This window comes from Hippoglossus stenolepis, chromosome 6, assembly GCF_022539355.2.
Source record: "Hippoglossus stenolepis isolate QCI-W04-F060 chromosome 6, HSTE1.2, whole genome shotgun sequence".
NCBI classification, from domain to species: Eukaryota; Metazoa; Chordata; class Actinopteri; order Pleuronectiformes; family Pleuronectidae; genus Hippoglossus; species Hippoglossus stenolepis.
In genome coordinates, this window is record NC_061488.1 from 9,454,929 (window position 1) to 9,479,591 (window position 24,663).

Genomic DNA, 24,663 nt, shown 5'->3' on the forward strand with positions numbered 1-24,663 from the left:
GCTGTAGCTGCTAAAATGTTCCAGTATGTTCATCTGCCACTGGCTAATGAAAAATGTTAAAGTTGGCTAAAAGACACTGAAATACTTTGTCTATTAGAGGGAAACTGCAGAGTTGTGTGATAATTCAGTTTGCTCATCACTAGAATCAACAAAGTCATGGATTATACAGCTTGAGCGAAACATCATGGTCACTTGCACATAATGAGAAACTCACTGCTGACTTGGATTATCAGACGAGACAAAACACGTGTTTCATAATTTAGTGCTTTAGCTGTAAATACCATAACATAAGACACAGGATCAGTCTCCACTGTCAGAGACCTTGTGCTTTGTTCAGCCAACCTTCAACGGCAACCTTGTATCGCCCAGAAGCATTGGTGGTAAATATAACCCAAGCTGATTTTTTTCCCCTCAACCTGGTATTTGACAAATACCACCAAGCACCTACTGTACTTTCTCCCTCTCCACCTTACCAAAGCCGGCCTCCCAACACACTCCCACCACAACTCTCAACAGTTTTTTAGGCCCTTATTCTTAAAACAAACTTACCTTGTCTGAAACCTCACTGTATTTTGCAGCTTTCTTCCTACAGGAATCACAAACACCACCCTTTAGACTTGCCCACACTGCTGAACTAGCCTTGCTGTTACATGACAGAAAGTTAGGCTTTCATAATCCTTTTTTCTAACACGACCTTCCACCGTCTCCTTCTTTCCACCCACTCCTCTTTTTTCCTCGTCGATTCCCTCACCCTCCGTCTCTCCTGTTCGCTCCATGCCAGTCCCCTGGGCAGCTCCAGTCCTCTGTGCTGGGCCTGAGCTCTTGCATGGCTGCACTGCCAGAGTGTATTTTAAGACAACCAGCATGTTTCTCCATGGGTATAGAGGCTAGGTATGACTCACAAATCAGATATTTGACCAGGAGAGCCACACAGTAGAGTAGAGCCGAAGCGTGGGAGGAAAGTGTGGATAGCTCACAAAGGGAACCCGACCGACCTCCATCTTTCCATCTGGTAAACAGACTGCTATTCCAACTCTATTGGTATTTCAAAGAAATAAACGTTTCCCAACAGGTCTCAAAGCTCCATTGGAGAGTCTGTACCTATCCAGTGGTGTGAAGGTGTAGATTACATGTTGCAAATGGAGCCAACACGCAGCGACACTTAAAGTCATTCCATTATAACCTCCGATTCAGGCTTCGCACAAGACAGAGCAGAGAACAATGGAGTTCAGTCAAACATCCCTTATCGTCGAGGCGCTGCTGTGTGCTCTCTCCAGGTGCGACAGAAGCTCAACTCACAGTAAGAATAAAACACAGCCTGCGGGTTTATGACTAAGTGTTATTAAATATATGCCTTTATATCCACAGGGTCTCACATTACAGATGGCTGTATTGATTTTTCCTGACTGCAAAGTGCACTGGACAGAGCTTTGTTATCTCTACGGTGCTCTTTACAACCTGGATGAAAACTTATTTTTTCTCGGAGAAATATGAAAGATCAATAAACCCCAAACTGAAATCTGCATGCCATTATGCCTAGAACAAGAGCACTCGTTCACGAGAGCCATCAGAATACAAATGTTCTCGTTTAAGCTGCAGGTATTGTTTTATACAAGCTCTGCCTCATTACACCGTCCAACCCTAATATGGCCCAGACACATCATTCACCACAGAGCGAGCATAGGTGCATGTTTTTTTCCAACCTACACCTGGAGCATGCAGGGTCTGACACATTCATTGTCAGTAGTGCACCTGCAACACTCTGACCTGCATCCCAATGATTCCCTCTGTACTACCCCCCCCCATCTCTCCCTGCATAGCTCTCTCCTCGGATTCAACAGAGCATCATCTCCAGGCCCATTTCTCCCCTAATAGCGCAGACAATGAGGGTGAGGCTCTTCAATCTTATCGCTCCTCTCTGTCTGCTCCTCACAAAGAATTCTTTAGCAGGGCCATGTAATTACACACTGATCACAGCAGTGGAAAATATCACAGATATCCTATTCCTTCTGTTACTGTGACTGAGCCCCACCGACTGGAGATATATGTACTGGATATACCGTATGTACTGGTTTAGCACAGAGCAGAATGTTTTAATAGTCATTTTCTCAGTCGGTATCGCGTGCAATGCTGCCTTGGAACTCTCTCAGCGTTAAGGTTATCGTATTGCATCAGCCACACCTGCTTTTCACTACACACACCAAAATCCACCCTCAGCCTGTATGGACCTGTGTCAGGGAAGTCGAACAACAATGTGCAGATTAATAAACGCTCCAGCAAAAGACATCTATTACAGGAAATAAGCAGAATTAGCTTCTTAAACTGACATTCATAGTAAAATATTCATACTTGGTGACTGCCACTTTGCAAAAACTGAGATAACAGCTAAAACAACATTAAAATCAATAAAAGGAACATTAAAAACCAGAAAAACATTCACAAGAGAACTAATTAAATTGAATTGGAAGAGCAAACGAAAGAAAAAATTAATAAACAAATGCAGAAACGGATCAAACATTCAAAACATAGCTATAAAATTGTTTATAAAGAGGCAACTGTGAGTTGTCAAATAAAACACAGAAAGATCTTGGACTTGGACTCTAATTGGTCCCCCATATTTTAACCCTATGTATTTCATTGGTAGTGTTTTTTTGTGGAAGTGTAGCAACAGCCCGGGAGGCTCACTTCAGGGCCATAAAGCCCATCTACTCTGCAGACTCTGGGTCCTTTAATGGCGAAAGCACAGTCTCCTTACCTCCTCTGTCTAGACGACAGGGGACAGTCGCAACAGCCTGGGGATCTCAGTGTGATTCATGTTGAAATAAAAGTTCTGATCAGAGGTTTAACTTTAAATCTTGTAAACAAGGATGCGATGCCAAAATTAAGGCTGGATCGTCCCTTCCTGGTTAAAATTCTGACTGCTGCATTTTAATTACTTGGCTGCTCAAGGCAACAGAATAGAAAGTGGAAAAATTCTCTAAATGTGAGAGCAAAAGTTTCCTGATCCTATTAGTTTTTAAAAAATGGTTGTTTTTCAAATCTGCTATTTAGCTGTGATCGCTAGCGCTGATATGTGGATGGCAATGTCCGTCTGTCAGTCTATTTCCTTGGTCACGTCCAAAATATGTCGACAACCATTTGATGGATTGCCATGAAATTTTGTAAGGACATAGACACAGGCCATTCTTTTTGCTGCTACATAGTGGGGTGACTGCTGCAGCATTGTAGAAGCTTATTAAAGTCTCCGTACGTCTGCCATCCGCCCTGCGGCTCTCACTGATGAGAATGATCCTTTGTCCTATCGTGACCTGGCCTGCCATGGGCTCTCTGTTCTGCTCTGTGCTGCTGGTGTGGTGCATCACTTGGCCTCTGATCTGGTAGTCCTCTCAGCAACACACTGGCTCCGCTGCACAGCCAGAACAATGGGCAATTGTCCACTTATCGAGCACAAGAAGCTTTTTCCAGTGCCGCACTGAATAACCTGCCAACTCTGGAGAAACTGGACACAGTCTTTTGGATGGAGCTATTCTGTGTAAACAGACTCTCATTCTCACTGAGATTATGATTCATCAAAGCAAGTGTCTCGACTAATGGACCGAGAAGATTTATGTGGAATGTGTTTCTGTGACACGCACATTTCACATAACTTCCACTCGCAGTGAGACAAAGTGTCAGAAGGCAGCGCACTGACATGTTTTTCAGAGCCAGAATCAGAGATGCGCAACAGACACCAGATCAGACAATTACCCTCAGACAAGTTAACCAGCTGTAACAGGAATGGGCCATACTCAAACACAATGGAACTGTCACACACGACTACTGAAGGGTTATCTTTATTTTCAACAGGAGCACTAAGATGCATCTTTCTCAATACAGCTCCTGCATCTCAACTCTGCTAATAACACTATCTGTCAGAAGAGCTGAAGTAAACACAAACACAACAACACCCTAAATATATATATATCTAAAAGATCAGAAAACAAGGCTTTTATACGTATCGGTTCATTGATCATCCGAAACGTGTTTTTGAAAAACTGCTTTTGAATTTAAAAGGAGATTTTAAATCCAGTTTATTTTCAAGAAACCCATAGCTTTCACCATCAGAAGTATTTCAGACAGTAATCCAAATACATAAAACATAAAAGAAATGATGACAGGGTCCAGAGAAGGAAAATTCCTCTGTAGCAGTATTACTGAAGCTGAATACAGTATTGAGGCAAGATAGTATTATGTGAGCTGCATATGTCCGGGATGTAAAAACACAATCACAGGTCAGGTGAATATAAACACATCAAAGTCTTGTGGTAAACAGGCTGTTCCAAGCCAATGGTAGTATGACCCAAAGAGTGAGTGTTCATTTAGTTCTTGACTTTAAGTTCATTTGTTGTTTGTTCAAAACCATGTCTGGCTCATGGACGGTTCTCTGTGGAGGGTTTCTCTAAATAAGCGTGTTTCCAAATGTGCACAGTAACTGGAAAATTGCTTGAGCACTGAGAGGGTAGGATTATTGCCACCCTGAGGATTCACACAAACACGCTTCCATGACTTCAGAGGACATTACGTTGACACACATTCATTTCCTGTAGACTTTTTCGGGCTCAGACTACACAATATCAGCCTAATCTTGTGTGGTGTGTCGTCATGGACGAGAACCTACACCACATCTGGGAACGCCTCATAACAGCCTAACAGAGAGACTAGCATGTCTGATCTTTCTTCACCGTTGTGACATTGAGCTCAGCTGACAGTGCTCTGCTAATGTTAACATGGAGAAGCGAAAGAGGAATGTTGTTCTTGGTGTCGCATGTTGGAACTGTGAAGCAGAGGAAAGGTTCATTAAGCGGTTGCACCTCCCACCTTTTAATGTTTCCTCAAAGGATTACAGAGGGAAACCAGGAGGCCCTGGAAGTCAGTCACGTGCACTTCCTTTCCAGTGATGACAAGCACGCCGTAAAAGACGACAAACACTGATTGGTCAAGAAGCAACGTGTAATCTGTCATATCTCTCGCCAAGACTTGGCAAGAATTTATGACTCAATAATCTCCTCCTTTGACACAGGGGTCATTTTAACAGACAAAAATATCTCGTCTACTTTGACACCAGCATCTCTCTAACCTTAACAATAACTACTGCTTCTCTAACACTTAACCTAACCTTTACATTATGGAGACTTTTGGCCCCATAAGGAAGTCCCCATTATGTGACTGTGTAGACAGACATACACCAGTTAGCATAACCACAGCCCCAACCACAATGCTAACCTCAACCTTTTCCCATCCTTAAAGGAAACCCCCCCAAATAAAATTACCTTGTAGGGACCAGCTCATCTGTCCCCAGAGGAAGGGTAAATGATTAATGCAATAAAGGAAACATGCAAACACTAATGTGGACTAACATTTATCACCTGCGGCCTCACCCAACAAGTCCTCCAAATTAATCTACAGCATATGTCGTTTTGTAACTGCCCCTTGGAACAACACACAGTGTGAGTGTTTTGTGATCCGATGCCACAGTTGACAGGACAACATCACCGTGTTTTCACTCATCCACATCGACCTCCCTCCTCTGTGCTCCTTGTTGCTCTATAACAACATCACGCTACTTCTTCCTTTAGTCCCCAAGGACAAGTGTGATAATTACTGCAGCTGTTACAGAGGTTTACTGCTTAGATGCAAACAGTCGTTGTTCTGGGGCATTTGCTGGAATTAACAATGCTTTCCTTTTTCTTGGGAGGACAGTCTCGATCTACCCTAACCTTAACCACTTCCTGACTAACATTCACCAGAAATGTGCTGGTAAACCTCGTGGGGTTAAAAGATGGGAGGTGAATTCCCATAATGTGATTATTCAAACGTATTTCTGTCCCAACAATGTGATCAGGACATGTGCAGGTTTCTAACAAGAAAAAACCATCAGCCACAGTATGAAAACTGAACAAAACTGATGGAGGTTTTTGATCAAGATTGTACAAAAGTAATGTAATTTATTTTCTCTACTCGCAGCAGTGCGGGGAGATAAAGGTTTGACTGGCAGCTGCAGCAAATGGATGGTTTTCATTTCCAGAAGCCCAAGTAAATCTACTTTCAAACATGACATCTGATTGGCCTTCGACCTCCATGTACAGAGCGAATTACACCTCTATGCATAATTTATTGACAAATGATACGCTATTGATCCGCTTAGGTTCTCTCTGGGCCACATGTGAATGCTCCAGCTCTGATAAGGCAGTTAAAAAACACTATATTCTGTCATCAATAGCTCTTGTCCAGTAGTCAATTGTCGTTTAAGCAACCTTGTTTGAAAGGAGAGAGCTTCCCTAATTTGTAAAATGTCAGTGGTGATTGAGGTCTTCCCCTAAATCAATGTAACTGTCACTTGGAGGCGTTTCAGAGAGCACTTCAAATCCTACGGGATTTGCATCTGAAAACAGTAATCCTTTCAACTGATTTTTTTATGGATGCTCTGGCTTCCGCTGCACAGTATACTTTTCAAGCTCAACAGAACACACAGACACACACACTCACACACCACTGCGCATCCAGCCAGACGAGGAGAAAAAACACACTCACCAAAAATATGACAAAATGGATCTAATGAAATCCCAAGTTCCACAATGTGTCATGTAAAATCAACAGGTATTTGAGCGTAGCAAACCGAAGCCTGTGTGGCACTCTAATAATTCAGTCTCCCTGTAAAGGTCCAGATTGCCCAGGCCGATAATGATGGTAATATATTAATATCTGTTGTTAGCAACCGGTCTGATGCACCCCCAGGCTCTGCCGCAATAATACGACTGAAGGACAGGGAGTGAATCCTGATGACAGTTTATTATATATATGCTGTGCGAGTGCACACTGGGCCAGGACATCACTGAGATACGTAGAAATGCAGTGCACGCACACACACACACACACCCACCCACACACACAGACAGTGAATTTAACATTTTGTATACATCACTTGTCTGTAGAGATATGGACACACACACACAGTAGTTTTAGTTCAATTAGGCCTAGATTTCTAACACTGGCAGGGCAATGTAAAATATTTTTCAATGTATGATTACTAGGATTGTATTAAGTGTACAATTCTGAGCTACTTGTACATGTTATGCTTTGTAATAGCTTAACATTAAAGGATAACAACATATTTCTACTTCACTACATATATTTTATACACACAACATTTACGCTGATAAAATATTATAATACATCAATTGTTATTGATTGAATAACTCATCAAAATATATTGTTTTCAAAACTCGCTCCAGCTCGCTACAAGTAAACACTCAAATACTATGATTAATTCCACATTAGCACATCATAAATAATATTTACATAATATTTCACATATAATAACATTCACAAGACCAGATCTTCTGCATTATGATTACTGTAACTGTAAAAACATTTTATACTGCACTGGACTGTGATTTAGCCGACAATAGTGCTGCACTTTTACTTGCAGCACTATTTTATGTAAGATTTTGAATGAGGACGTTTTTTTTTCCAAGATCTGCCAGGGTGGTTATGTTTTTGTCTATGTTTGTTTGTTTGTTAGCGGGATTGTGCAAAAACTACTGTAAGAGCACGACCCAAAGATCAGAGCGCAGATCCAGGAAATTCTTTTATCTTTCTTTAACATTGTGAGATAGATGCTCTTTTTTCAACATTTGTATTGATTTTTTTAAAGAATAATTGATGGATCTTGATGACAAAAGATATCAGGGATAGTTAGGGGACTCATATATTAATGCGTGTGTAATTTGGTGCAAAAAAAATCCAGATCAAATTAATATGAATGTGGTTTCTTAAGGGGACTGTTGGGCCTTGGAGGTACGCCCTCTGAGTGCCATTTAACTTTATTTTTGTGTAATTTTATTGCTTCTTGCCGCACTATGCGCCACTAAGATTTCTGCCACAACTCCAATGCAATGAAGGTGAAAGAGAAAAAAAACATACTTTCAACCGAATCAAGTGCAAATTTGTTTTCAGAAATAATGTCAAAAGCAGAGCACATAAAATGAAAAACGACTGTATCTGCACGGCTCGATACCACTAGACCTAACTGAGAAACTACAAACACTGGAGCAGAAGGACTGTTGTGTTTTCTCTTCCATCTCTTGCAGCTCAAGCTGGCATGCAGTGACTGTGTCTATTTCTTGCTGCTCTTCAGTGGCATGCCCTATCTACATTAGGGCCCTCACATGGGCATGCAGTCTAAACACAGCCTCGTGCCACCAGACTCCGGGGACAGCAAGACTGCCATGTGACAAAAGCACCTCCTGTCCCTATAAAAGTTGACAGAACACTGCACAAAGTTTGTTTTGGGATTCAACGTCGTGTTCAGTATGTGGTGGACAAACCACACATTAAGTACTTTCAGATAGCAAATCCCACCACCTCCCTCCTTACCCAGAACTCCTCTCGCTGAAATCCAATTTAGAAAATGAGAAGCAAGAGACAAACATGAAGACAATAAGCAAAAAACAAACAAACACAGATTCAATATTGCTCACCAAACAAACGTATAGAAGTACTAACATCCAGCATTTAATACAAGTTGTGCCGTGGAGACTTAAGTCAAGTGGTATCTCTTGACTTTGGTTAGATCATCAAAGTAAATCAGAAAAAGGCATCTCGACTTTCAGAGACTAATCCTTGTCACTGCTCAAGGTGAATTTTATCTTCTCCAACTGATCCATCTGTCATGAGACGGAGGTTTTGAACTCCTCTGGTGTAAAATATTAGACGTCAGGCCAATGACTTAGCGAAGGCAAACGCATTATATATGTTTGAGGGACAATCAATCTTCAAGACATATGCCGAATATAGCAGTTACAGGATCGGGTCAATATTGAATGCGTCACTCTGGGTGTTTATTGTTGCAAACTGAAATGTGCATAAAGCAAAGCATGTTAAAAATTATGTATCAGGCACCTGGCGCATGTTTACTCCAAGCCAGGTTGGGGTAAATCTTTGGCCAGTTTAGCCTTGGTAAGATGGACACAGGATAAGAGCATTTCTGCAGCTAGAGTGTACTTGATCTAAAAGTGCATCCACAGATCATTAGAGAGAGAGAGAGACGTGCCAAGGTCGTGTTTCATGAGGAATCTAACGGTAGCCACAGACTGAGGATGTTGGCTAATGTATCATGCATTGGCCCCGTTTAGACACATGTGACTGTTGCTGTTGCGTGAGTGGGATTTAGACACAGAAAATGTGCTGAGCTTCAACATGGTTAGTTTGTCGATCCACCGCTTTGGTCCAGACTATCTTTGGTCCGGACATTTTAACCACTATTGGATGTATTGCCATGAATCTAGAAATAGTTTGGATGTTTAAGATCTCCAGAGGATGAATCCTTATGATTCTGGTGAGTCCCTGACATTTGAGATTGACATATGTGGTTTTAGGTGGGATGTTAATTAATTAAATGTATATAGCAGTTAGGCTAATTGCATTTTATTACTCCTTCCTAAATTATCTGTTTCTGCACCCACATCTACGTAGTTGTTGATAAATTATTAACAACTGAGGACATACATTTTAGTGTGGTACAAACATGTGTATCATACTGCTTATAAATGTTGAATAGGGGGACTTCAAATATGCTGGACTTCAAGGAAAAAGGAAGCAGACAGAATAAAACAAGGCCAACACTTTATTTTATGTGTTGAGAGGGAATTCACCCTGAGAAGTAGATCCACCGGATTAGTGTGAAGTGCAGTGTAATTTCTGAGGTGCCTTGTGATTCCCGAGCTGGATGTGGAAAATGGCAAGAAAGCAATCAAACAGAGAACAAAGCACAGAACCCAGGTCTAAGAGGAACCATGCGGCATCCTCCTCCTTTTGAAGCTGCAGACTCTCTCACGGGCAGCTCTGAAAGCCGCCTTCTAACAAATTCTCTTGAGTCATTTACCAGGAATGGAGAAACTGTGTTTGCCCATGGTAAAAAACAGATCAAATTTAAAAGGCAAATTTCTCATCGATCTATGAAAACATTTTGAGCTCTTATGAGATTTTTCTGCTGTGAAAAAAGGGTCTTGAATGTTATTTAGTTCAACGGCGCAGAAGTCCACTATGGTTGAGTAACTTTGGAAATCCAGGCTCTGTCCATAATGCTGCATGGATCACACAACAGAACACTGACCCCTTTAAAAATGGCTGTGAGGATTGTCTTCTACCAAAGCAATGGTGACAATTTTACTTTTGGTACGATGAATGAGTTAAGACCAGCAGCCAGCCGAGACATGCTCATGATTCTCCACTCATCTCTGTAAGAGGATCGGATGTAATGGGGTTTCTACTTCTCCGGCTCACTCTGCTCGCCAGATAAACCGCAGAAAACTTCCAGCAAAGTCTAAGAGTGCTATTCTGGTCACATTTTACAGCCACGCCGACAATACACTTTGAAGGAATGCCGGTGTGACCTCACTGTGAGCGGAGCTAAGCTGTTAAGCAGGTGCCCTCCTCCCCCTCTGATGCAAAAGGGGAAAATGTGTGTAATAACCCGAGTGGGAGAGTCAAGCTGCCACAATCATCAAGCTAAGACCCCACACCCCAAGCATTAATGAGGGATGGCCCTGCATTACACAAGCTGAATCAATATTTACCAGCTGTGATAGAATCATTACAAGGCTACAAACTCGAATATGTCTGAACACAAATGAGAGTTTACCACCCCTCTTTCCATTGAGAAACATTTATTCATATAGCATGCTATTATGTAGCTGAATAATCAAGTGCACCATCCCCCCCAAGGCCTGTGGGAATAGCCAAGACCTTAATATAAGGCGTGCATGGTTTCTCATATTCTCCCCGTGGCATGCTGCTGACCTAATGACCCCATGTCAGCACCAATGACAACTTGTCTGACACAGGGATATTTTATTCATTTTATTAATATTGCATCAGCGGCTCACACTGCATTGTGTTTGCGTGTGTGAGTATAGACTGTACCTACTCCCCTGAATGCTGAGGGCAACAGCGCTCCTTCACAACACTGTTTCTACCTAAAAGGCTAAATGAAGGGACATTTGGAGAATCAGACTGAAGCACACATTTCTTTGTGTGGTTATCAGATTAGTTGCTGGAGCACAGTTCCTGCTCCGGTTTTATGCTGTTACCTCTGCCAAGGAGGTTATGTTTTCGCTCCTGTCTGTTTGTTTGTTTGTGTATCTGCAGGATTACACAAATACTACCGAACAGATTTCCACGAAACTTGCTTGAAGGTTGGTACACGGGCCAAAAAGAACCAATTAAATGTTGAGGCAGCTCCAGGAGATTTGTGTTTTATTTGACAATTTCCCCGATTTCCCAGGAAATAATGACTGGATCTTGATGGGAAAAGGATCTGTCATATTTTGAAGACTGATGTCGAAGAGTGTGCGCCATTTGCTGCTGCTTGATTGAATTTAAAGGGACTGGTGGCCTTGGCAGAGGTATATGCTCTATTTACTGCCATTCTAGTTTTCCATTCATTATCTACACTGCTTATGTTTTGAGGGCCATGGGGGAGCTGGAGCCCGACCATAATCAGCATTGGGAGGGAGGTGGAGTACACCCTCGACAGGTCGCAGGGCCAACATATTGAGACAAAAAACCCTAACATTTACACCTACAGACAATTTAGAATTAACATAACCCAATTCCACATGTCTTTGAAGTAAGGGAGGAAGCTGGAGTATTCGGAGAAAGCCCACACAGACACAATGAGAACAGGCAAACTCCACGCAGAGAGGCCCCTAGCCGGGATTTGAACACAGAACCTTCTTGCTGTGACCATGGTAATCACTGAACTGTGCCGCCCTGTCAGTCTATGTTTGTTTTATTTCGTTTTGTCTCCATACGATTCTGTCATCAAACCTATGCATTTCATCGCTTCACTAGATCAGTAGTTGTTTGGTTTCTAAACTCTGCCCTGCTGCCATTCTGTCCAGCCTGACAATTTCAGGTAAATACATCCCTCTTCGTCCCAGACCCAACGTCATAAATTAACTCCCCATCATTTCGAAGTCTCACCTTGTCGGCTTCTCGCACAGTTTAATCTGATTCAACTGTGACCTGCGAAATGACCGTGATTCGACGATATCCAGCCAATTGGAAAGAGCAGGTGGGATTGACCTCCCCTTAAGTACCTATTGATTGTTTGTATCCTTGTTTGTATAACTGCATGCTGAAAGAACCCAAGCAGCAGAAGAGGGTTCATGCTGTGTGGCTGGAAAGGACAAGGACACTGATGAAGAAAGACAGAGTAGAGAATAATGTAATTGATAAATCGGTGGCAACTGATCCACTTGTGGAATGCTATTGTTAGCGTCTTATCCATGCTAACACATGCTGGTTGTGCTTGTAACTCTGCCCACAATATATCCTGTCCCACCTGCTCCTTGAAACAGTGTAAATGTCACCTTGCCAATTCTGGTCTGACGGGGCCATAAGTCAGCGTCTGATTAAATGGCTGGAATGAAAACCAGCAGGCTCTCATTCCCAAGGACTGAGAATGATGATCAGTAGCTTTTCTACAAAATCTGCATAAATGTGTTAGTGTAACTGATGACTCAATAACGCTTTAAAGACGGTCAGCCATTTTGTTCCGTGCGAAAAGGGAATTATTAACGACAGAAAAAAATACACATACAGAAAGTACCTACATATGTGAACTATTTGGAGAGTCGACCTCCAAAAGTAATGTTCATATGATTGATGTGGGTATTAAGAGATCATTGCCTGTATTTCAATAATATGCAGCATTGTCCTTACATGTATAGTGTTATTATGAATGACCACATTCACAGATGATGCATGACGTGCCATCACAGCTAATCTATAAATACACCTCAGCTCACACACCCACACCCCCACCGGAGGAAAACCAGTTATGGTAAAATGTTGCCGTGTCCTTTAAGAATAAAAGAACTGGGGACTATTAACTAATATCTACTACTATAGTAGATTATAATTATAATAATCTATTATTATCTGAACAAAGCGGTGTTTGTGTGGGCATTTTTTTTGTTTTTTTTTTGTTCAGATTGTTGTGTAATAAGAACATGTTTCAAAACATGAACAAAAGATCAAAAACATTACATGTTTGGCTTAAGCTTTTTTACGTTTTAAGGAAGAGAGTGAACATTACTAGTAAGTTGGTTTAGAAACTGGAATAAATTTCTTTCATGAAGTTATTATGTACAGAGTGTGTCGCACTCAATTAGTAAATGATGGAGCGAAAATGCAACAACCAACATCACTGATGTGGATCATGAAACATCCATGAGACAGTTTCCTTCAGCAGTGGTAATGGAGCTCTTTGTGTGTGGAGAGTATGTGTGTGTGTATCTCCTCATATGCTGCATACTTGACAGCTGTGATATCTCTTGCGATTGGGCTAAATACAGTACCAGAGATGTGACTAATTGAGCTGTGCCGCTTCCTGCATCTGTGTACAAATGACAACCGTGTATGAAAAAAAAAACATATTTAACCTCTGACATTTGGTGTCAGTTTCAGAGCTTGTTATGTAAGACACACACACACACAGTCCTCTGGTGTCCCTCTTTACCCGTGTCAGCTGCGCAGATCACACTGCAAGGCTTCAATCTCCTTCAAATCAATCACAGATATGATTGTGTGAAAGAAAAGGAGATAAAAAGGCGGCCGGAGCCTGTCAGGGCTATGAGGGCCGACAACGTCAATGCCTCACTTAGACAGCTCATCTGAAGGGGCTGCTTCCCCAGACAGGGGGGGGCGAGACGGAGCTCACCTGCATTCAGAACAAAGTTTTGTCTTGGTCTTTGGAGAAGAGATGTGACAGAGGACAGCAAGCGGCATTCCCTGATGTAAATGTCATCTGGATAAAAATCAATTTCATGATTCATTCAAGAGGCCAGGACTTACAAATGGATAAAGTTGCCCTGTCTATTCAGGTGCAGCGTTGTCCTCCCTGAGTATGACTGGGTGCAGAGGGTAAAGGATCGGACGATTTTTCAAAAAGGTGCACAACATCATAGCTCCTGGTAACAATCCAAAAGTTCGGCTGATTGATTTTTTTTTTCCTCCTGTGGCATTGTTGCCTCTCATTTCCAACACAGCATGAAAGGCAGTGAAATAAAAACATCTTAGCAGCAAATCGGCTTCACCATGGCAACTGTATTGATCAACCCTCCTGGGTCCTCAGAAAAATCTATCCCTCATGTCAATTTCCCAGCATTAACAGTTGAGCAGCTACTCATGTCCTGAATAGACAGCCATGATATTCAGCGTCTGGCAATAAAATCTACAATCACTATTTAGCTTCCCAGATGATTCATTTATCACAGGGGTGAAACAGAAAATGACCTGATGAGCTTCACTGAGAACAAAGCGACAAGTAGGTGGGAGGAGAGCTCAGGGAGAGGTCACTGTCCGCAGGCTTCAAGTGTAGAAAATTGAATGCAAAGTTCATTACACTGCTTAGTTATGCAGCGTATCCAATAATCAATCCTAATTTGAATCAGGTAAGACGTGAAACTGAACACTGCACTGAGCCCATTTGATGTTTCTTTCACTTTGATTGGAGAAAAAAATATCAGCTTTGCTTCTCTGGTTATATCTGAACAGGTGTTCTCTCGAGCTTTTGACACTTTTGACTGGAATCATTTGATACTTGATGGATTGCAGTTCAAAGCAATCTCAGAAACTTGTAATTGCGACCACACACTAATCAAATGCTGTAAGACTAATGAGAGTAAATGGGCTGGGAGCTTTCACTCCTGGTATGTATTGATTATACAGTATCACGCTGCTTCATGTTTAATTGATCATCGTTATTATCCGTCCTATCATCACAACTGGGACCAGAGGAGGGGGAAAAAATGAGTGTGCTGAAGGGCAAGCAGATTCAGAGGTAGACTGAATTTTTCTTTCCTGGAGTGTGCAGATTTGGCTGTGGTGATTAATCCACTTTTCTGGCATCAGAAGAAACGAGAAGAAACACAGAGTGATGGACAGAGCCGCATGACAACCGCTGTCAATCCACACATTCCTCGCGCTTGATTAAAAAAGTCTGAGCTGCAGTGCAACATCACACATGGTCTACACCTACACTCCCACAGCTTGACACTTACAGAAATCCTGCTACACCTGTTGTGAGGAGGCAAGAGAAGTGGGCATTACAAGATGTTTTTTTTCTCCCATTAAACCCTCTCAATTTCACATGCTTGCCTGGAAAAAAGGAAGAATTACAACACTCGCATTCTGCAACAAACTAAGAGTGTATAGTGAGGATGCTTCAAAGCATGACTGGAGGCATTTACTAACTTGGTATGATAAAAAAATTAAATATTTAAACTCAGTCTTCAAAGAATGAAGAAGAACCACAGGCAGGCTGAGGGTTGCAGTCGAGACCCTCAGTCTATCCGTTGAGCCAATGGGGCCAATGGAGTCATTGGGGATGGTTGCTAAAAGCGTGTTAAATATTTTTGAGGTTTTACAGTGGCATTTCAACAGCTACTTGGAGCCAGGCCCATGGTTTGTCTGATTGAACCGAAACAAAACAGACAAGACGTTGAGTTACAATCCGCAAACCACAAATCTTTGGCATCAACACTGAAGCTCAGGTAATCCTCCTCGAATGAACACCGCTCTCTTCACACGAGTCAAACGGAAGGGGAGTGTGTATGTTTGCAAAAGCATCCACATTTTCAAGTTATTAGATGTTTTGCTATGGAGATGTACGTTAAATAATTAATCTGTTGCACTGGTGCCCTGCTGCGTTTCCCATTCCACTGCAGCGCCAGCAGTGGGCCGACTCCATTAGTTGACTCGCAGCCAACAGGAATAGAGACGTGTTCCCATAAACCCGAGCTAACTCATTTTGAAATTAGTGGTGCAAATTCATTTCATTTACTTTGCAGTCATCGAGCTCAATTAGGGCGCAGACAGTTTGAAACCACCTCATTTCACCATGGGAACCCCGTAGATAAAAAACAAGGCAACTCGTCCATAAATCACGGCTTTCAGGTTCAAAACAATTCATAAAATGCCTGCAGTCTTGCCATGTAGGAGGCTCATATAATCATGTGCAATCACACGGAGCAGGCCTGTTATTCTCAGGAGGGGTTTGTTGAGTTTGGGTGTGATTGTGTCAGGCTGCCAGTGCCCACTCATCCAGACTCCAGAGTGAGGCTGGAACAGACGGGAGCTGTTCTTTCAGCACCACCGGGAACAAGCAACAGCACATTCAGCCGTCTCAGCCACATAGATTAGAAGAGGGTAAAAGAAAAAGAAATACCCTCACCGTCCTCTTATTTCCATTTATTCACATGGAGAGAATTCTTTACGAGAATTAGCCATTGCACAAAATGAATACAAAATTGAGTAAAGTAAAAATAAATGGATGTTATCGGCTCGGAAAGCAGATTTGTTTTTCTTGTAACAACAATCTTTTTCCATTTAAGATAAGGTTTTGGGTTGTTTACCACTTGGCATCCCTTCTCATCTGCTTCCCGTTACTGGAAGCAGTGAGGAGGCGCATCACTGTGACTCTCTTCCCATAAAAGCTGATTATAGAGCACGAACATTTTTTTCAGCTATTAGACTATCCTCAGTGTCCACACGAAAAGTACTGCACACGCTCAAAGACTTTACCTGAAAGAGGCGTAGGATGTTGGCGACCATAATCGATACTGAACTCGCCGAGGCGCCGATGACTCCCACCACTTTCTCAGGCTTCACGAACACCGGTGGCTCCCCGTTGGTGCACCTCACGTCGGAGGTGTCCTTCGTGATCAGGGCTTGGACGAAAGTTAAAGACTGCTCCAGCGCGTAGGTATCCCTCGAACAAGTGTCCAGCACCCGGGCGCCTAAGGTAATGTTGGGTAGGAGTTGATCCTCCTGGTTGATTTGGTCCAAAGCGTACATCATGGCCTCAAGCCGCTGGATGCCGTTCTCCTTCTTGAGGTCCCCGCACGGTGTGCCGTCGGCCCCGCGGGCGTGCACCGGGAAGAGTCCGCCGAGGGTCAGGTGGCCCTCAGTCCGAATTGAATGGGGCGCGTAAGTCTCCTGTGGCAGCGCGAAATCCACCACGGTCCTCATGAGCCAAAGCGCTCTCCACACGGTGCTCAGCTTCACGCACACCCCGGGACGAGCCATGGCGAACTTTTTAAGGGAAGGACGGAGTCTGCAATCCGCCGACGATAGAACCAGAGTTTAAGTTGTGTTAATACGAACCCATTCCTGTCACCAGGGAGGAGATTCAACAAGCGGGGCTGGGGAACCAAGACGCTGTGGATGGCTCAGACAAACTGCGCCCATCGCTTTGCGGCCAGGAGCGAGTGCAGCTTGTTGAATAGAGACGGTGAAATCAGTCCCTTCGCGAGAAGGAAGGAAACATCCATGAGAAATTAAAATATCAGTGAAGGAGCACGAGCAGCCGCCGCGGATGAACTGGCCTAATTTTGTCCGTTTACGCCGAAACCAAAGCGCCTTATTGAAACACAACGAAGCCTCCGCTAATAACTGGCATATCTTCACAGCCTGGAGCGGCAGAGACCTAACGATTAACACGTAGTGGTTTAAAAGGGTGAATATCTCTCAAATCCAGCACTTAGATGTTAGAACCGGCAGAAGTGGGAGACATTCTCCTCGCTCGGACCAACTCCACGGGAGCGCAGGGATGGCTCGGTCGGCTGTGGTGTTCGTCTCCCAGGGGCGCATATCATCTCCACGGTCTCAGGGAAAAAATGGAAGGAGAGAAGGAAAAGAAAAACGCGTCTACAGCGAGGAGCCGTAACGTGCCTTCACGGAGCAGCCCTGCACGGAGGAGATCCAGCTAATTAAAGCCGGAGCTCTCTCGGTTCTCCGCAACCGGTCGCGTTTATACAAAATGAATGAGTCACAGCGAGGGATTCACTGCGTGCGCCGAGTTTTCAGCCCCCTTTTTTCCTTGCGAGACGTCACTCAGCTGGCTGGGTGGAGGAAAAAAATAAAAAATAAAAGTAGCATCACTTCAGGATTTTCAGGAAGTTGGAGCTTTAGTGTCTTCAAACATCAGTGCGAACGAGAAGGTAAACAAGACGAACACATGCACTTATTGACTTGAATAAGACAATTGTTCTTCTCTGCGCGCTGCGTCTCAGCCTGCATATAATCTCTCTCTCTCTCTCTCTCTCTCTCTCCCTCTCTCGCTATTTCCCATCCCCTCCTTTATTCCCCCATCAAACGCGCACACACGCGCCCACACACACGCGCAAACGCACTCACAAAGTCTAAGAGCGTTTTTTCTTCCTCTAATGCTGACGGTGGAAGGCATGAAACGGAGATCAGTGGCTGGAGGTATATGAAGAGCCTGCACCCGCCGACTAAAAAGTGCCGTTTTCCTTAAATTGTTTTGGATCCATCACTGATGCACCTTTAAAAAAAAAAAACGGAAGAGAGGGGAGGAGAGGGGGAGGAGAGCAGCACAGACACGTTTGGAGGGGTCCAGGCTGGTCTCCCAGGCAACCCTTCTTCAGAAGACACTCCTGATTCATCCTGTGCACGCACGCACACAAACACACACACACACTATGCAGGCAGCATACTGGCACACGAACTGGTGATAATTAACCACATCTTTAGCAGCAAGGAGCCCTCACATCTTCTTAACATAACACTATCATCACCAAACTATTTAACTGCACAGATGGTGCGTTTACAAACAAGCAGATTATGATAATTCGTTTTCGTAGCACGCACCAGCCAGGGACTCACTTGGCAATTTGTGGCAATCATTTTATTTTTTTTTTGAAAAGGGAGATGATTTAAAGCAAATGTCATTTTTAAGAATGAAATGATTGTCAGGCTCTAAATGAGTGACTGCTGTGTTCATTTGGAGGCTGACAGTGTGAGAAGAGGTGCCCACTGAGCACTTTGTAGATACATAATTCATTTCACCTTCATTTTCAAGCAACCTAAGAAACTGACCACTTCTGGACCAGCCACCATAACAATAGTCTCTGCAGGGCTGCCAGAGTTGAAAAATTACAGCGGCACTATGGGAAATTGTGTAACAGGAAACAGTGAACGGACGATATAGGATAAATCTGTGAAGTCGCCCGATCAGAGAGTTCCTTTATCGGGAAAATTATTATGAAGAACGGAATTCAATTTTATGAACATGTCCGTTTCATTCGTTTCTATTCAATTAAAAGATTAGGAAAGGCAATGTGCCTCTTATTGAATTGTGTCCTATTGACATCACAAACTTGGATGGACAAATTTCTAATTAAGTTGAATAGAGATTAATTCAAAGCTAATCCCGCCATGTAGCGTGTTTATCTCCATCCGCCGCACTGATGGCACGAATATCTTCCAATCGGTAAATCATGCATGTCCAAAATCCGAGGGTGATAATATGGTTCTGGTTGCACATACTGTTGAATTTAATATGAGATGCACCAAAAATACATTAAAGGAAACTGTGTGGGAACTGCAAGGAAGAGACTGCTGAAGGGAGAAATGAGGAACGTGAAAGGGGAGGTGGGCAGATGGCCTCCTCCACTGTGTGCACACTGAGACAGGCAGGCAGGCCTGGAAAAAAATGCAGCAATAGTCCCTACAAATGACACCCTGAGAGACTGGTGTCGCAACGCACGACACTAATTCCACTGCCTGGACTCCACGGTGAGAGCCTGACTCCCACTTACACTGTCAATGGAAAGGTTACTTTTGAAAAATGGGGCCCTCACTGTGATTTAATTCACTGACTAACCCCAGGAAGAAGGGGCTTCTCCCCCGGGGGTGGTGGTGCGATCTAGACTGAGATTACGCTTCATTTCGGTTTGGATCTTCTCTCTTCCTCCTTCCTCACTTTCACACAGACACACTGTCAATGGCATTGGGTGCACACACACACACACACACGCACACTGGGATAAATTCCAATTCAATTTCATCATGAGATGAAGTGGGAAGCAACAAGCAAGGAGGAGTGAGAATGTATCCTGTATGAGGTTTAGGTTTGACGTATAGCTGACCAAACAAATACAGCCATGGTTTCCATATGGCGGAGGTGCACAAAATTACTCGACAAATTACGGGCTCCTATGAAAAACCACAGCTTTGGTTTCAAGCATTCAGTAACATGTCTGCTCGATGCAGTCTTCTCCGAGTCAATTACAGGGCTGGCACTGCTTGCTCCTTTAGAGAATGACAAATCAAAGAACAATAAAAAGTCATCCTTCAGGACAAGAGGCAATAAGGTTTCTTTTTGGGCTGACACGGGGCACAATGGGGTCTGTCCGTCACATTAATTAACCTAGAAACCTCTTTAATTCCCACACTCAAATGAGAGGGGCCCATCGTATACACAGGAAAGGAACAACTCCAGAGCAGGAGGTAATTGCATGTCGAGGTGATTTGTTCGAAAGCACACAGGCGACCAGCCTGTTTGGAGTCATGCATATTCCGCGAGGGGTGAGGTGTTAATGTTAGATCAATGTCGGGGCAATGTTAGATTAGCAACATGAAGGTCACTGAGCTGCTGGGCCCCCATGTCTCATTTTGTACCATCTGCTTTGGAATAATAAAACCAGGCTATCTATGGTTTTCTTTATCACTGTAAGCAGCATCAGCGCCTGCGAGGAGAAAAAAAAGTGTGTTGTAATTCCACAGGCATGCTGTATGAGAAGACAAATTCTTGCCTCTTCTGCTGTTTATTTCCAAAGACAATGCAGGTGCACCGCAGCCCGGACGATAGACTCTCCACACTTTCAATTATGACCCTAATCCATCTGTCATACCTGCTCACTTCTAATTATGTCTCTGTGAAGCTGCTGCCGTGAACCTAGACACCATTCACACCCTGAAATGTGAAAGATAGACAGATAATGCACAAGTGACCTGTGGAATACATAAGTTGAGTGAATAGCACATAGTAACACGAGGTTATGTCCCTAGAGCATCTCTGAAACTCACCGGTTATATGACAGCAAATCTGCATCTGGAGGAAATGTGAGTGTGTGGCCTTTGAGATAAGAAAAATAAATTACATGAGAAAAAGTAGAACCGCAAGAAGGTCAACCTCCGGCTGCTGCTGTCTCGCAGATGTGTCAGATACCTGCTCCTGATTGGGAACCAGCCGTGTAGCGATAATGATCAGAGGGTTTACATGGTGTGTGGCAGTAATGGCTACAAAGGTGCTGACCTCCCACCCACACAGTCCTGGAATCTTCCAGAGACCCCATTAGTGTGTGACTGGGCCTCTGTTGTGATAGGTAGCCACACGGTCCACTGGATCCCTGTGATAAGTGGGTGCAGCTGCGATAGCTAGCCAGGAGGACTTTAGCTCCAAATTTGATTGGGATAGCAAGTGCCTCGCGCCTTGTGTCTGTTAATTAGCCGACCGTCTGAGCGGCTCTGGACCGGCGTGAATGATTTTATCGCAAGTGTCTTCATGGTGCATTGTGATGGACGAGATTTTATCCACAGCCTTTGTGAATGACTCATAGCCTTGCCTCTCTGCGTGTGTGTGTGTGTGTGTGTTTTTTTTGTGCGTCTGTGTGTCTCATGTGTGGGTGGCGGTGATGTGACGTGTCTGTGTGAGGATGAAGAGACAGGTGCAGATGACCAGTTCACCTTTCATTAGTATTTGCTCAAATAAAGGAAAGGTATATCTATTTCTATAACGCTTTTCAGTGGGATACAAGAACAGTTACACAAAAACAAGTGAGGAACAAATGGAGAATTTAATGGAGATATAAAACTCATTAAGTAGCCCCTGAATTATTCCAGGACTACACATAAAATAATGACAAATTACTCTTGGGCAAGCTTCAGCGTATGTTAAGGGAACAGAGTGTATGTCAGAGGAACAGTTTGACATTTCAGGAACCTTGTTAATTCCCTTTCTTGCACAGCGTTATGAAAGATTAATTTCATGTTTGTATATGACATGAAACTTAATACTTAGAAGAGCGCATACCTCTGTCGAGACCTAACATCCCCCTGTTTTTTCCAACTGCACGAAATTCCACACACTCATAGATGTCAATTCCAATTTTTTTTTTTATCAATATCCATGAATAAATCTTGTTGAAAAAACACCTTTCTCGCAATGTTAAAGCCCCTTAAGCCGGATCTGCACTAAAATATAACAAGTTCTTTACTGACCCATTCCACATCCTTTCACCAACTTTTGTGTTAATCCGTCCAGTAGTTTCTGTGTGATCTTGCAAAAACAACAAACAAATGGACAGGGGTAAAAACATAACCTCCTTGGTGGCGGTAACTCCAGCAGGTGAAGGTTAGTTTGATGAAGCATGAACACTGTAGCAGGCTAAATGTGAAGACCAGCACCGCAAACAAACTCACAAACCAACAAATTATATGGAGCGAAGCTTGCAAGCTAGTTCAGGCAGCCAACCCGAGCTGCGCTGCCGATATGCTTCACTCTCCACCTCACCGCTCAGATTATGCGATGTGTCTCATTCACCACAATTTATGACGCCCTGACAACCTCTATTTAAGCTGCAAAGACTTCCCATCACTCCCTTTGCTCGCCCCCCCTGCTGCTACCGCGTCAGTATTGCCACCGGTTGATTCAGCCCCTGCACCACCCCAGCATCCACCTGTAGGCTCCGAGGGGGGTGTTATAAATACTCACTCTCGTTATATATATATATGTAATCATACCTGAAGGAGTGATGAAGTCAGAGCCTAGACGCCAAACACGTGTACGTTTGACGAGTTGTCTGACTGAAATATTGTTTCTTTGGTTTGTTGAAGAGCCAAATTATCGTTTGCGTCACGACACAAAGATACAATTTAGTTTTCTGTATTAGGCATTTATGTTTAACACCGATCATCTTATTTCAATTTCAGCAAGAAAATGAATTTCCAAAAATGTTGAACTATTCCATCGAGTAAGAAATGGTTATTTCCTTGATTAAGCAATTTGCTGAGAGCTTTCTTCGTGATTAACTCTTAACTTTGGATTACCTCTGCATCAGCTGCCAGGTGACACGACATTAGAAGTTATTCATTTATTCTACTGACTTACTCTTACTTAATTACTGTAATCGGTCATTATTTTTGTGCCCACTTAAATAAAGGGATGAATCACACTGACTGAGCGGATGCATGTTTCTTAACGTGATGATTACCTTATGTATCATCAGTCTTTGTGTGTCCTCTTAAGGGAAGCAAAACATATTTTTCAGTGGGATTTCATTTGTAATCCTTTCACAACGAGGCACAGACAGAAATGTGGAAAAAAGATAACGACCGCACTGTGATAAACATCAGGTCGTTTTCTCAGTACAATGCAAGCTTAACTTTTTAGATACAAGATTAAATTTTTTTTGTTTGTATTCAGCAATGGCTTGTTCTTGTTTTGAATTGATTTCTGACCCCGCGGTGAGGATTGTGCAAGAATAAAGGCATTTTGGGAAGCAGACTGTGGTGATATAGCTCTGTGCTTGTGATGTGACACAAAGGAGAGCCGCACTCAACACCTACAGTCCTCCTTCCTCTGCCCCTCTGTCAGCGGAAACCAGTGCCAAAACGCCAGCGTGTTTAAATGGACCAATTTGGACAAATTAAAACAATCTTGATGTTAATGAAGACGCTAACACGGCAACACTGCACATACTGTAGTGCAGATGGACATCATAACCTCATCATCCCTTTCACTTTGGAAGGCAAGCCTCCTAGTTTGTTATTCAATCCAATTTATGTGTTGGCAGCTGGTCACACACCAGCAACCACAGTGAGTTAGCGTCGGATGTATTTGGGCTGCACTTCCCAACTATTTTCATTTTCCTAAAATGCTAATTGTGTTATTGGAACTAAAATGAGCTCATTCTTCTACTTTTCAGATGAACCTCACGCTTGAAAAAAACGCTGTCAATGAAAGTGTGTGGATTATGCCTATGCCTCTTGAACTAACTGCAGTGCTGTTTGTGTTGCAAATAACATATTTTCTTCATCTTACACAGCTCATTACCATATGGAGCCGCTAGCGAGACTGCGGTGGAGGGCAGGCCTACTTATTTTAGATAAGTGCCCCTGCAGTCTTCACCAGAGTTTTGAAAAGCATACACAAAGGTACATACACTGCACTTGTGCACACATTTAGAATACGAATTTGCTTTGCCCGACTGCAATTCATCATGCACATGAATTAATCTCGCTCACTCATTATGTGGAAATTAACTCGGTTACAAATTACTGCACATAGCTATCACAGAGGGTGGAACAATAAATCACTACCTTCACGTATAAAAGCCATCCACTTCAAGTCACACTTATGGTGGCTGCCTCCTACACTGTTCATCACCTCCTTTAGCTGGAGGCTCTGCACAATTAAAAGAGCTTCAAGTTAAACTGCTCCCCATTTTAACCGCGTGCAAGCCCGAGGAACGTGCAAGCTGACAGTAATCTCCTGGGTTCATCTGCTCATTGAGCTCAATGCTTCCACCGTCCCTCAGTGTCCCGCCTGTCCCTCAGCCGTGCTCTATCTCCCCCCAGACTCATGGCTCAATGATCCCAGAAGAGCACTGTGGCTGGAACTATGGGTCACAAAAGCTGGCTTTTCCCCAAGGCCGCTCCACTGTCAGCACACTGGGTGCCTTTTGGAGTCTTTCCAGGTGATCTCTGGCATATAGAGGAAGAGACAAGGGGAGGAAATGCATAAATTCATAC

The 24,663-nt window shown here is 43.3% G+C and overlaps 1 protein-coding gene across 4 annotated transcripts in view; it reads right to left on the reverse strand.

The window, feature by feature from the left end:
- The window catches only part of LOC118111447 (metabotropic glutamate receptor 7), a 94,367-nt gene that overhangs the window by 43,645 nt on the left and 26,059 nt on the right, over positions 1–24,663 (reverse strand). The window contains exon 1 of one of the 4 annotated variants that reach the window (XM_035160056.2): positions 16,630–18,209. The exons of 1 other annotated variant lie outside the window; for it this stretch is intronic. In XM_035160056.2, coding sequence (XP_035015947.1) covers positions 16,630–17,133 — 504 coding nt within the window. In that variant the 5' untranslated portion in view covers positions 17,134–18,209. Of the gene's footprint in view, positions 1–16,629; positions 18,210–24,663 lie in introns of those variants that run through there. 2 more of the 4 variants (XM_035160058.2, XM_035160059.2) reach the window with 2 other exon arrangements.